The following is a 14487-nucleotide window of genomic DNA, read 5'->3' as shown; positions in this document are numbered from 1 at the left end:
GGTCTGCACACCAAAGCTCGCATTTGGCGCCAGACGTGACCTACGTTCAATTCACGCTTGAAAATATCCTGTGTTGGTCTGTGTCGGTAATTAGTGGAACCTGAGAGAATCCTTACTTTTTAGGTGCCAGTGGAAAAGCAGAATCCAGTGTCCCTGTTTCACTGTATATGGTTGCCTGATTCATCTTAGATAGACTGACACACGGATACACACCGCCACCTCCCCCCCCCCTCCCCCCCGCCCCGTCTATCAGTCAAAAAATTCCAAATTCTGAGAAGTGTCTGGTATAGGGTTTCGGATAAAAGGTTCTGTATCTGTATCTTAAACCAAGAAAGGTGGTGCCTTATATATGAAGTCCCCATAAGAGGGAACAGCTTATTTGCCAGTGCAGCTTACAATTTTTATAGTATACAGATTTCTTGGTTTAATGAATGAACACTATTCCCAACTAAATATTTTCCAAAAGAGACGAATTATATGATTTATTTAGTTACATCCTTTAAACAAAGTAGACAAATCCCACGTGTCTTCTGCACCCATCCGTCTAACTGAACCAACCTTTTTGTCCTGGTTGATCCTCATCAAAATTACTCCTTAAATACAAATGCTGCGTAACAGATAGCTAGTTTTGGAAAGCACAGGTCCACAGGAAGGAGAGCAGAACCCTCTTCCTTTATTACTCTAAATGCACCCTCTGGAGCAGTTGAAGTGGTGAAATATACTGACAGTGCCTTTTTCCTGAGAATTCCCTTTCATGACTTCACTTCTAGGGTTGATTTGCTTCTGCACTTGAATTTACAATTGGCTAACATTATTGGATCATCTGAAAGCAAAAGGTGTGATGTATACAATGTAATTATAGCCACGCGGTTGCTTTTTAAAATCCTTTCAAGCCGTGAATTGGTCAAATTACTCTGATAGCCCATTGGCTAGGGCCACTGGTCTTGGAAATCAGGGGTTGCTCACTGGGGCCTCATTTCTGAGTGAGCGCTGGACAAAGTGGCGACTCTCTGTCTGCCTTACGGTAGACAAAAGTAAAAGAATCTCAGGTATGTTACCTTCTAAATGTGACAATAATGGAACCTTTACCAATGGTTTTTATTTCCTTTCCTTCCTTCCCAGATTTTCCACAACTGCCTCTGTGTAATGGAGAATCATCCATCTCGGTTAAATTATGCACAATCTGGAAAATGCAATTCTTCTTGCACACAGATGCCGCTCTTCATGTCTCTCTTCTTTTTTGTAATTTTCTTCACTTTTTTGAGCAGCATTCCTGCACTGACAGCGACTCTCAGGTATGGATGAATGGCAGCCAGTCTGCCATCTTATCCCAATGATCACAGTAATATGGAAATAGCACAAAACCTTAATCTAATTATTATCATCTTAAAAATGTGGTTACTAACTCCATCAAACAAGTAGTTTTATTAAATAGTAAATAAAGTGTAGATTTACAGTAGTTCACATCTTCTGGTAAAGATGGGGGGAAAAACCATATTGCACTGGTGACAAACTCCAATGTAAATAAGATAGAATTAGGATCATTAACCATCCAGAGAGATAAACGTTATGATGGTTTTAGAACAGTGGTTTTCAAACTGCCCCCTAAACTCACATTCCACCTGAAGCCATCCCTAGGCCATAAGTACTCTGTGATTAGCAAGGGATGGATTCAGGTGGTATGCGAGTAGGAAGAAAAAGTTTGAAATCCATGGTTTTAATTGACTCGTCATGTGCCTGGTTTCGTAACTCCATAGGAAATGGGCTGATGATCATTTTTCTCAAGCAAAGTATTTCAGTAACAATGGGGTCTTGAGCAGTGGTTCGCAGCCTTCCCTTCCCACCCACGTCCCACCTTAAGCAATCCCTTACTAATCGCAAAGCACCGATGGCATAGGGATTACTTAAGGTGGAATGTGAGTTTGAGGTGCAATTTGAAAACCACTGCTTTAGAACATAGAACATTATAGCACAGTACAGGCCATTTGCCCCATGATGTTGTGCCAACCTATATAAACCCACTCAACAATTTGAAAACCACTGCTTTAGAACATAGAACATTACAGCACAGTGTAGGCCATTTTCCCCATGATGTTGTGCCAACTTGTATAACCCCACTCAACAAACAAAACCCTCCCTAGCTCACACCCATGGACTTCTATTTTTCTTGCATCAATGTGTTTGTTTAAGAGTCTTTTAAATGTCTGTATTATACCAGTCTCCACCACTCCTGGCAATGTATTACTCTCTGTGTAGAAATAAAACTTACCCCAACCCCCCCCTCCCCACCCCCCCAATATTCCCCCCCTAAACTTGTACAGATGTTCTCTGGTGTTTGCTAATCTCACCTGGGAAAAAGATGCTGGCTGTCCTCCTATCTATGTCTCTCACAATCTGAACATCTCTATTAAGTTACCTCTCATCCTCCTTAGCTCCAGAAAGAAAAGCCCCAGCTCTGTAAACTTTACCTCATAAGACACATTCTCCAATCCAGGCAACATCCTGGTGAATCTCCTCTGCAGCCTCTCCACAGCTTCCACAACCTTCATGTAATGAGGCAACCATAACTGAATGCAATATTCCAAGTGTTGTCTCACCAGAGTTTTATGTCTTGCAACTCTTGAACTCTTATGACTTTCAAGACTCTTGAACTCAATCCCCTGATGAATGAAGGCCAGCATACCATGAACCTTCTTAACTACACTATCAACCAGCATGGCAACCTTGAGAGATCTACACATTGAGACTCTGTTCTTCCACACAATTAAGAATCCTGCCATTAACTATTGTACTCTGCCTTCAAATTTGACCTTCCAAAATGCATCACTGCACACTTATCTGGATTGAACTCCATCTTCCACTTTTCTGACAACCTTTTACACTATGCACAACACTGCCCAAACTTTGTGTCATCTACAAACTTATTTACCCATCCCTCTACTTCTTCGTCCAAGTCATTTAGAAAAATTAAGAGCAGGGGTCCCAGAACAGATCCCTACGGAGATCCACTAATCACTGACCTCCAAGCAGAAAATGTTCCACTACCTTCTGCTTTCTCCAGGCAAGCCAATACTGAATCCACACAGCCTTGGATCCCATGCCTCATGACTTTCTGAATGAGTCGACCATGGATGGGGGAATTGGGGTCATGTGAAAAGCCTTACTAAAATCTATATACACTGCAGCTACCACCTTACCTTCAACATTTTCTTTTATTTCCTTAAAAAAACTCAATTAGGCTTTGCTCTGACTATCCCTGAAAAGACTATATTTCTCCAAATGTTCATAAGTCCTGCCCTTAAGTTTCCCCTAATAGTTTCCCCACCATTAATTGTTGGCATATAGTTCCAAGGATTCTCCATATTTTTTTTTAAATGAGGAAACCGTATTTTCCATTCTCCAATCCCCTAGGAGCTCCCCTGTGGTCAGGGAGGATGCAAAGATCATTGCCAATCCCCCAGTAATCTCTTTCCTCACTTCCTGTAATAAGCTTGGCTATATCTTATCTGATCCTGGGGACTTAATCAATCCTAAAGTTTTTAAGAAGATCCAGCAATTCCTCTTTCTTAACCTCAACGTTCTCCAACATGTTGACCAAGGTCCCTCTCTCTGGTGAACATGGCAAGTATTCATTGGAGACCTCCCCTTCCTCCTCTCCCTTCGCACATGCTTCCTGCTTTATTTCTTCACTTTCATCATCTTGTTCTTCACAAATGCATAGAATGGCTTAGAGTTTTCCTTGATCCTACTTGCCAAGGCCTTCTCCTGCCCCCTTCTGTCTCCTGTCCTTTCTTAAGTTCCTTCCTGACTTCTATTTAATTCTCATGAGCCCTTCCTGTGTTTTGCTTCCTAAACTTTGTGTATACTTCCTTCTTCCACTTCATTAGCTGTCAACCACAGTTTCCTTATCCTACCATCTTGTCCCTGTTTCTGTGGGACTAACCTATCAGAACCTCACCCAAGTGGCCCCTAAACATCCTCCACATTGCTTCTGTGCTTTTCCCAGAGAACATCTGTTTCCAATTTACTCTCCCCAGTTCCTGCCTAATCCTGTCATAACTAGCCCTTCACCAATTAAACACTCTACCATTTTGTCTCCCATCCTGAAGGTCACAGAGTTGTGCTCACTATCACTGAAATGCTCCCCCACTGAGAGTACTAGATCCAGTAAGGCCTCTCCTCAAATTGGCATGTCCACATACCATTTCAGGAATCATTCTTGGACATACCTGACAAAGTCTGTCCCATCTGTCCCTCTTGCTGTAAGAAGGTGCCAGTCAATATTTGGGAAATTAAAGTCTGCCATAACAACAACCCTGTTATTTCTACACCTTTCCAAAATCTGCTTATTTACCTGCTCCTTTGTGTCCTGAGGGCTATTTGGGGCCTATATACTACTCCCCATACAGTGATCGCTCCCTTCCAGTTTGTGGCTTTCACCCACACTAACTTAGTAGATAGTTCCTCCACAATGTCCTCCCTTTCTACAGCTGTGATACTAAACCCTGATTAGTAATATTACACCCCCTGCATCTTTACCTCCCATTTAATCCCTTTTAAATTCGCAGTGCCGCCATCTTGGACTTAAAACAGTCGAGGTACAATTTCAATGCAGGGGAAGGGTTATTTAAACCAGAGCCACAGGAGAAAGCATATGCCAGGTTGTTAACAAAATGAAAACCAGACTGATTCCAGTAAGTTTAAAATAAATTTGAAACATAACTACAGGAGATGATCCTAAAATGAATATTGTAACTTTTGTGTTCACAATCAATTCTTCATTACATTTTGTAGAACAATAAAACAACTAACTGCTTACTGGTTAAAAGAGTCATTCCTAAATGGGCCAGTGATTTTATTGATATTTAATAATGAATGGTTGGCTAAAAGAGTTTCTGCAAGATTTTATTTAATTTGGAATTTTTGAATTGATTAGGTGTGTCTCTGATAGTCAGCGATCATTTGCACTGGGTATTCAATGGATCTTGGTTCGTACTTTAGGTAAGCATGCCTATCAGTTTTTAAATTGTGTGTTTTTCTGGTCACTCCTGCACATACAATGATATCCAAGCAGCTTTGAACCAAAATGTAAGTAGTAGACTATCTCATCATCTGAGCAGAAAACTCGTGAATATTTGGTAAAAGCCGTAAATATAGTATAGTTTGATTTGTTGATGCTTCTAGAAATATTTTAAATAGAATATGAATGTTAGAAGAATCTGAGTGAATGCAATCTGAAGCCTAAACTAATAGAAAATGCTCCGAAATTTTGGAGGAACTTAGCCGGTCTTTTTAGCAGATAAGAGGCAATGATACCGTTATCTTGCCAAAGTCTTGGGGCCTGAGCCCTTCTTCAAGAAAAAAAATCAGAAAAGGCCGAAGCAGGATGTTTCAGAAAATGTCAGAATTCCTTGAAGAAGGGCTCAGGCCCAAAACGTAAACAATATATTTTGTCTCCTTTAGATGCTGAAAAGACCCGCTGAGTTCCTCCAGTATTTCGGTGTGTTTACTACATCTCTACATCACAGCCTATTGTGTTTCACTCCTTACAGAAAATGCTGGAGGCACTCAGTAGCTCAAGCAGAAATTGTCAGGAGAAAAGAAACGGGCTTAATGTTTTGTGTCCAAGACCATTTGCCTTTCTCAATTTTGAAGAATGGAGTTGAATCTGAAACCTTAACCTCGTTTCTCTTATCACAGATGCTGTCTGGCCAGCATTTCTTGTCTTGGTTTTTAAGGTGATAGTTAATTGTTTCTTCAATTAGTACTACACTTGTAATCAACAATCCCCAGAAGAATGGCTGTTTTCTGTTAGATGTGGATGAATTGTGCTCTGGCACACAACTGTAATTTTCTGTTAATTAATTTGCTTCCAGCATTTTTCTATTTTAAAAATACTTATATTTCAACCAAGAGAAAAATAAGTTATAAACCACAATATCTAGTTGGAATAAATGTGCTTGAGCTGGTCATCATATAACTAAATACATCCATGTTATGATTTCATTGTTTGTATTAATTGTTTCAAGAATAATATAAATTACTGTTTAAAATTGTAATTTCTACCTTAAATCTTTTCTTAATGATCAGAATCAGGTTTATTGTCATGAACAGGTGTCAAAAAATGTGTTGTTTGTGCAAAATTTCTATAAATTATAATTCCATAAATACAAGATTTAAATAAATACTTGTGCAAAAAAAGAGATGAAGTGTCCATAGGTTCATTGTCTGCTCAGAAATCCGATGGTGCAGGAGATGAAAGTGTTTTTGTAAGGTTGATTATGTGTCTTCAGGCTCTTACATCGTAATTGATGTGAACTCTAACAGCAAAATGCCAAATTTAATACTGGAATATTCTATTACAATATCAAGTTCTAAAATTACCCACGTCTGACTTATTTTTATCTTTGTGTATTTAAACAGGAGGGATTCCAGGCCCAATTGCATTTGGTTCGGTGATTGACATTTCTTGCCTGTTATGGCAGGATCAGTGCTCTGAGAGAGGCTCATGTTATGTCTACCAAAATTCCGCCATGAGTAAATACCTCCTGATTGCTGGAATAATTTATAAGGTAACATACAATAGTTGAAGGTTAAAATGATAGGGAAATAATTCACATTTCCACTTTGCTAATTTTGAAATGAAAGAAGTGGGAATGTAATGGTTCAGCGAGAACATAGGCAGCTAATGTGAAGGCCTGTCAGAAACAGGTAGAAATAAAATCAGCAGAAAATTGAACTGCATTAAGTTCTCTGATTTTATTTTACAAAAATTACAGCTGTCTTGCATGTTTGTCTCTTGAGTTGGCCTTTTGTACTTGAATTAACCAAAGTTATTTTGGTTCTTGTTTTTCAGACAGTGGGGGCAACATTCTTTCTACTGGCCCTCTTTCTGTACAAGCCACCAGGCTCACCACTCATTAGTTCAAACATGGATAATGGAGACTCGGATTCAGATAAGGGTATTTCACAAAGTACAGTAGAAAGAGTAAACACCCTGTAATTAGTTTGATCTTGGACTACACTCAGTGAAAATTATATTCATGCCACTTCACGTTATTGTACGTCATCCAGCACACTCACCTAAGCACCCACGTTTTTAAAATAACCTTGTTATTTTCATAATCAGCTTTTTAATGTTTCACTTTGAAGTTAAAACTTTTTAAACAAACTTTTAACACTGTAAATTATGTAAATTAAATATCTGCCAAGTGCATAATGCAATTTAAAGGTGAATAAGTCTTTTGCTTGCAAGCATTATATTATATTGAGGAATTCTTCATCACAATTATTAGCAAGGGTGCACGGCTAATTTTTTAGGTTCCGGAGCTCACCAAAAACAGCGACAAGGAGATGCCGGAGCCAGAGCAGCCCTCCGATAAACTCGGCAGTGCTGCACCCCTGATTATTAGCATTTGCTCATGGCAGATCTTAAGTCCCCAGGAGAGAAAACTGAGATGATTGTTCGCATGTTCAAACCACAAGACTGTGCTGAAGACTTTGTTGGATGTCTGTGAAATTGCAGTGTCATTTCCTTCAATTATTTACATCCCTACAAAGTCCTTACTAAGTTGGACAAATTCTCAATTATGCATTTAATTGTTATTAATTAATTAATTGGATAGCTATGTCTCATGTACATTTTAACACGTTTGATACAAGAAATTAAGAATAAGATCATTGTTTTATTTATTGCTCAAGCCTTGAAGTAGTACAACCACAACTGAACACACAGGACAGAGGGAATAATTTGCCTCGTTTTAGAAATTCACTATGATTAAACCACCCGCTAGGAAAATGAAGCATCATTAATTAGAATGGCACAGCAGTGCAGTGATTTGTGCTGCTTTGTTACAACTTCAAGACCCCAGATTTGATCCTGACCTCCCATGCTGGCTAAGGGGAGTTTGCATGTTCTCCCCTATGGATTTTTGCCAGGAGCTCTGGTTTCCTCATAAATCTCAAAGTTGCCCTGGTTGGTGAATTGTCTACAGTAAAACAAAAATTCAAATAGGAATTGATGGCATGCAAGAGACAATAAGCTCCACAGCTAGAGGAATATAAGAGGGAGAATAAAGCTGATGGGATTACTCTATGGGAGGCTGCATGGACTTAATGGGCCAAATTCCATGTAATTAAGCCATGAATCAATAGGTATAGTTACTAAAATTGTGGTGGGTTATACCTGGCAATTATTAATACTCCATCCCAGATTAAAAAGGCTAAATATATCTAAATTAAATTTTAAAATTTAAATGCAACTTAAATAAGATTTTGGCAAAATTATATGGGAAGGCTGTATTATTTATGAAGTGCAATCCTTTTCTCGTTTACTTGTGGGAATCGTTCCACAGGAAGTGACCAGAATTGGAGGTTGTGATGAGATGGTGGTTGTATGAAGGGATGGGTATAAAAGTTGCAGTGTCGCTTCTATCTTAATAATTATGAGAGCAGTGTGCTAGATTAACTGTGTGTGATCACACAAGACCTTCATTTTTAAAGAAAAACCACAGGCCTGTTGACAGTCATAGAATCTGATGAAATAAAATTATTGGGAATGTTTATGGGTAGTTGAAGAGTTGACCATGTGTATCTGGATGGAAGTAAATTAAGAAATTGTGTCTATTTATTTATTATTAATTATTCCTTTTTATAAAAAGAAAGAGAAAACACATACCATACAAGTCAGGTCTCCATTTTCAGCCTCATTTGAATGTTTTCATCCCATATTGGGCGGATAAGTCGACTCCCAGAAATCGCAATGACTGAATTGTTGGGCATTGGCTGAGGGTGGTTGTTATCATGGAGGCTTCAGCAAAATGGTGAAAGTATGAAGTGAGTTTTAAGTTAAAAGTAATAGAAATGGCCAAGAAATCCAGTAACTGCTGCAAGAAAATTTGATTTATATGAGTTGGTAAGGAACCGAAGAAAGAAAGAAGAGACTTATAAGAAAAATACCAATGTTCGACAAGAAGAGGAATCTCTTTGCTACATAAAAGTACGATGTTTGACTTGCTGAGTTTCTCCAGCATTGTGTTTTTAGCTAGAAATATGGTTCTCATATTCCTAATATATGGGACTCTCAGATTCCACCTGTTCACAGTAGGTCCAAGGATGGACCATTAAAGTCTCCAGGATTTTGTGGACATATCTGATAGACCTTTGCTGCTACTGAAGGAATTCTTGAACTAGTTGGAAAAAAAGGTGCAACTGCCAACCAAGAAAAACCTCCTAAGTTGGCATTTAGCATTAAACTGCCAGTTCACCACAGATAAGTGGATTTAACAGAAGATCAGATGAAACCATAAATCCGTCTTTTATACATTGTAAAAATAGTTGTGCTGACAGTTTGTTCAGACAGAATTTTTGAACAGGGTCACAGAAGTTCTTTTATATCAGGAAAACCTTTTGAAAGGGTGAAGAGAGCAATGCAGTCTGCATGGATCCATTCATAAAATTACAGGCTCCACATATCACTGCCTGAATCTGCAGTAAAATTGCAAACTTCTCTGAATGACCAGATTTCAGTTCTTGATTTTCATCATTATAGAAAACTAATAGGCTGACCATTTTAAAGGAGGACATAGTCATAGGTTACCACATAATATATATATGTATATTTAAAGCTCTGTGGCACCCGGTGTTCCTAGGCCATCTGATCACAAAAGCTAAGCAGCTCATCTTGGAGGGGAGAGTGCTGGGAACACCAGGTGCTGTGGGTTTCAGTGAGGGGCACTGGACAAAGTGGCGACTCTATCTGCCTTATGGTAGACAAAGGTTGAAGTATTTCACGCATCTTCAATTCTAAAATATAGTATTTTGTGACAATACTTTTGTGTGTTTGTATTTGTTGTTTTTGTCCTCCTTTGCAATGGCCATCCTACGTTATGTTGATTAAAAAATGTAACTATTTCAGTAAGTTCTACTTTCCATTTGGAATACTAAACAATTCGATGTGTAATTTACATCCAACAATTTAAAATTACAAATGTCCATGTCAAAGTCATAAGCTTCCATTAAGTGAGACTTAAAATGGAGCCCTGAACATTCAGGTAAATCATTTAAAATGGATGGATCTGAATCCAGTGTGCAAACGGAGATCTGATGATTGTAATCTGAACAAGCCAATAGTAGGTTGTAGGAAATAAAATCAAAGACCTGTGATTGATCTGTAATTGCCTATTACACTTACAATTGCAGTGTGGTCTAAGATAATGTTCGGTAAAAAAGCATAGTTGGATGCAATAAATATCGATGTAAGCTACAAATGTTGCACACAGCATTGGGCTGTTTTGGAAGGTTTACAAAACAATGTATCCTACAAATTTATTTTATGAAATGTGTTTCTGCTGCAAAGTTACCATTTTTAATTTTATATTATAGTAGCTAATCAAAAAAGCACACATTAAAGAGATTGTTCGGGAAACGACCAACATAACCTGTGCCATATATATTTAAAACAATTATTAAAAACTAATTAAAATAACATATTTGCTGAGAACATTTTATTTTTTTTAAATAAGGTTATTTGTTATGATTTGGTAGTTAAAAAAATCTTAATGCAGAGAATGGTCTGTGCAAACAGGTATTGGACTATTGAGAATTATTGCAATACACTTTGGAATTGCTACATAACATTCATTTTATGGTGTTAATTATACTCCCATTTAGTGCAGATTGAATTAATATTCACATTAAAGTCGTACAACTTCTTGAACATTTTCAAATATTATTCAACAGTTAGTATAAACTAACTGTGGTAGGCAAATTATAGCTAAGGTTTATATAATAATTTTAACACTCATAGTTATAACACTTTATATTGCATTATTTGTCTCCACCGTATTATGCTTACAAAACACACCAGTCAACCTAAATCCTGAAAGCAATACCACCCCAGTCTCTATCCTAATTGTCAGAACTAAATCGAGCTCACCCATCTCCAATTAATGATATTGTGGGATTGGGATGGAATGAATGTTGATCTCAGGTTTTCATTCAAGACCCTGTCGATACCAATCCTCTCAACCCCCAAGACTTGACCTGAACTTGACTGCTTTATTTCAATTGAAAAGACTTGCTGCACAAAATGATAGGGCCTCAGGCACTACTGAAATTTTACAGCAATATTTTGCTGTACCTATCTCACTGTGAACATTTGTTCTTGGCTACAAAAATATAATAGCAATATAGCACAATTAATGGTTTTACAGAACGAGGTGTTGGTAACAGTCATTGAGTGCTTTAACCCAATAGCACAATTAATGTCTTTGAAGCAAAATAAACATTTTTATATATCCTGCTGCATGAGCATCTGGATAAGTTCTTCATCCCAGTGATATATTTTGTAATAGCACTGTATGTATTTTTGGTGAAGTTTTGATCCTACGTTGAAACCAGAATTGTGGACAATTCACTCTGCATGAATCATGTGGTCATTGGCTGGAAAGTCGTTGTAGCCTGCCTGATAAAGTGTTGTGTATTTTACATCACTTTAATTGGAAATATTTAAAGTGGAAAAATAAACTTGCAAATGTTTTGAAACTGTTAATAAATGTTTAATTTCCTGCTCAAAATGTTTAAATAAAAATTACTTCAAATTTTAGTTATCTCTTATTCAATAGGCAGATGATGGTTGAATTTAGGATATGTCCTTCAGCAAGATGCACTCCATTTTCTATTTCTTGGCTGTATAATAGAATTGAATTGGAAAAGCAGGACAGATATTCCAACAGGCTCCAGGCCTGTGTGATTGTGCGACTATATTGACGTTTGATCTTGGAGCATTAACAACAGCTGCACCCCATTTGCTCAATTTGAATCATTCTTCTATTAGCTCAGTTCAGATGTGCCAGCTGTCAATTAAAAACTGGAATCCAATTGCTGCAGGTCTGGGGAAGCAAAGCCAATACTGTGGATTCAGGAAAAATCAACAAAAAAAAATGCGAGAAAAATCAGCAGGTCAGATGTTATCTGTGGCAAAAAAAAGTTACATTTTAAGCCAGTGCAGAAACATCATCTCTGTTCCTCTCAACAAAGACATTGCCTGACAGAGTTGTGATCTTTACAATTCTATTTGCATATTTGTTTTTAATAATCAAATGGATTGGTTTCTATTAGTCATTACTGGTCCATCTGGTATTAGAATTTACCATGGTACTTTTTTTTTCCAACCCATTAAAATCATTTCATTCCAGGTTTATCCAGAAGAGATCTTTGACAATCATTGCAGTTTATTTTAAAATGTATATTTTAAATCTTCTGTTCAAATTTGGAAGTCATTCACAATTCTAAACAACAATTTTATTCAAATATCCATTCCTATTTGCATTCTAAAATGTAACCTTTCTTCACTATAATTCTTGCCAATGGGTTTCATACACTGACTATCAGGTGGGGAAAAGGGTTTTCCTTTGTTTCACATTTAATTCTTTAGCTAATCACTTGCCAAATTCTTAACCCTTGTGCCAATGAGAACGGTTAATTCTCTCCACTTTCTCAATCCGTCTCCATTTTCGGGAGACATACTATCTTTTGTAAACTAACTCTCAGTAACGATATCTCTTTCCACCCTGTCCCCTGGAAGGATTCTATTCCTTCTCTCAATTCCTCCATCTCTACCACATCAGCTCCCTGGGTGAGCCGTTCCAGTCCAGGACATCTGTGATATCCTCCTTCTGGGAGTGTGGTTTCCCCTCTACTGCCATGCCTTCAGCCCTCTGTGGCATCTCCTCAATTTCCTGCACAAGTAGTGGTGTGACTCGGGCTGGTGTCATCCCCCCACCCCCACTTCATGGACCTCCTCCCTTACCAGACCATATATTGTAAATCCCATATATCACTGAAAGTAATGGTAATAGTACATCAATACTAACATCAAAATTGTTTTGTAAATCTACATTGAATTACAACGTTAGTTACATTATTAGTAATTGAGCAGAAGCGTTTTTGATTTTTCTCCTTCACACTCCAAAAAAGTTATTGATATAGGTTCACAAGTACTAATTACCAAAATACTTCAACTAAAACACCAGAAAGTTTGGCAAAAGCAGCGACTATAAAAAAACACCAGCAACGAAAACAACAGGGCAGGTTTGTAGCGCGTGTAGACGAAACTACATGATTCAAAACATCATTGTAATTGGGTAATAATGACAAGTCTGACTGGAGTGTAATAGAAGGTTCAAAAAGTAAATGAACATGGAGTTGTAACCTTTTAGGTATATTGATACATATACATTGGGCTGACAAAAAAATGTTTTTGTTATAACTAACTAGAGGGATATTGTTATAAACAAATTTCTACTGAAATATTGCACAAAATATTTATAGCCACCCTGATGCTTTCATCTGGTACGTCCCCTGCACCCCCCCCCACCCCACCCCAGTCTGGCCCCTACCCAACAAGCACAGCGTTATCTCTCCACCAGCCTCTGTATCCAACAGCTATTCCTGCCACCTACAATGGGATCCCACAAATCTTCCCCTCCCCACTTTCTATAGGGAACCACTCCCTCCATGATTCATCCCTTCCAACTCATCACCCTCAACCCCCCTGTGCTACCTACCCCTGTGACTGCAAGAAGTGGTGCACTTGCACCACCTCCCTCACCTCTATTTGGGGCCCCAAACATTCCTTCCAAGTGAAGCAACACCTCACCCGTGTATTTCTAGGGGCCATTTACTGAATCCGATGCTCCCGATGCCTGCCTCCTTAATATCACGGAGACAGGGCACAGACTGGGATATTGCTTAGTTAAGCACTTTCGCCTTGTCTGCTGCAAAAGCAAGTGGCCAACCACATCCAATTGTCATGTCCTGCCAATAGGAGGCTATTTACAAATTGGAGGAACAACCCCCTTGAATTCCATTTCGTCATTCTCCTAACAGACAGAATCACTATCTACTTCTTCAATTTCTGTTCTCCCTCCCACTATTCCCTTTCCCCTGCCTCCCTTTCTTTAGCTCCCCACCCCACTTTTCCTTCCGTCGGGGAGCCATCTTAGTCCCTCTGTCCTATCACTTCTTAGCTTCTTCCTCATCTAACCTCTCACCTGTAAACCCATGTTACTCCCCTTTCCCCTTCTCCCCACCTTTTTTTATTCAAGCATCTTCTTGATTTTTCTGCCCTCCTGTAAAAGGGCTCAGGCCCGAAATTCAGACAGCCTTTTACTTTCTACGGACACTTCATGGCCTGCCAAGTTTCTCCAGCAATTTTGTGTACTGCATTTACCACCTTTTTGGATCTGCTTTCTAATTGGATTCCCAGCTGTTCAAATTTGTTCTACTTACAGAATTGATACCCACATGGAACACCACCACTGGATTTTATCCCCTCTCACTCCAAATTCCTCTACAGGCTAGATGAGAGGTCCCAAACAAGCCCCATCGTCATCAGCACCCTCAATCCTTGTGACAGAGCAGAGTCTATTTCCCCGACTATTATCCCCAATTACAACTCCATTTCTCTTCTCTTGCCCCTCTGGC

At 38.6% G+C, this 14487-nt stretch overlaps 1 protein-coding gene across 4 annotated transcripts in view; it reads left to right on the top strand.

Annotated features, from left to right (window-relative positions):
• slco4a1 (solute carrier organic anion transporter family, member 4A1) overlaps positions 1–11605 on the top strand; it is a 141795-nt gene extending 130190 nt beyond the window's left edge. For all 4 annotated transcript variants that reach the window (XM_069884112.1, XM_069884114.1, XM_069884113.1 and 1 more), the window contains 4 exons: positions 1123–1295; positions 4937–5001; positions 6424–6572; positions 6857–11605. In XM_069884112.1, coding sequence (XP_069740213.1) covers positions 1123–1295; positions 4937–5001; positions 6424–6572; positions 6857–7003 — 534 coding nt within the window. In that variant the 3' untranslated portion in view covers positions 7004–11605. The remainder of the gene's footprint in view (positions 1–1122; positions 1296–4936; positions 5002–6423; positions 6573–6856) is intronic.
• The last annotated feature ends 2882 nt before the right edge of the window (positions 11606–14487 follow it).

Source organism: Narcine bancroftii, chromosome 6 (genome assembly GCF_036971445.1).
Source record: "Narcine bancroftii isolate sNarBan1 chromosome 6, sNarBan1.hap1, whole genome shotgun sequence".
NCBI lineage: Eukaryota > Metazoa > Chordata > Chondrichthyes > Torpediniformes > Narcinidae > Narcine > Narcine bancroftii.
This window is presented reverse-complemented; position numbering and strand designations above follow the sequence as displayed.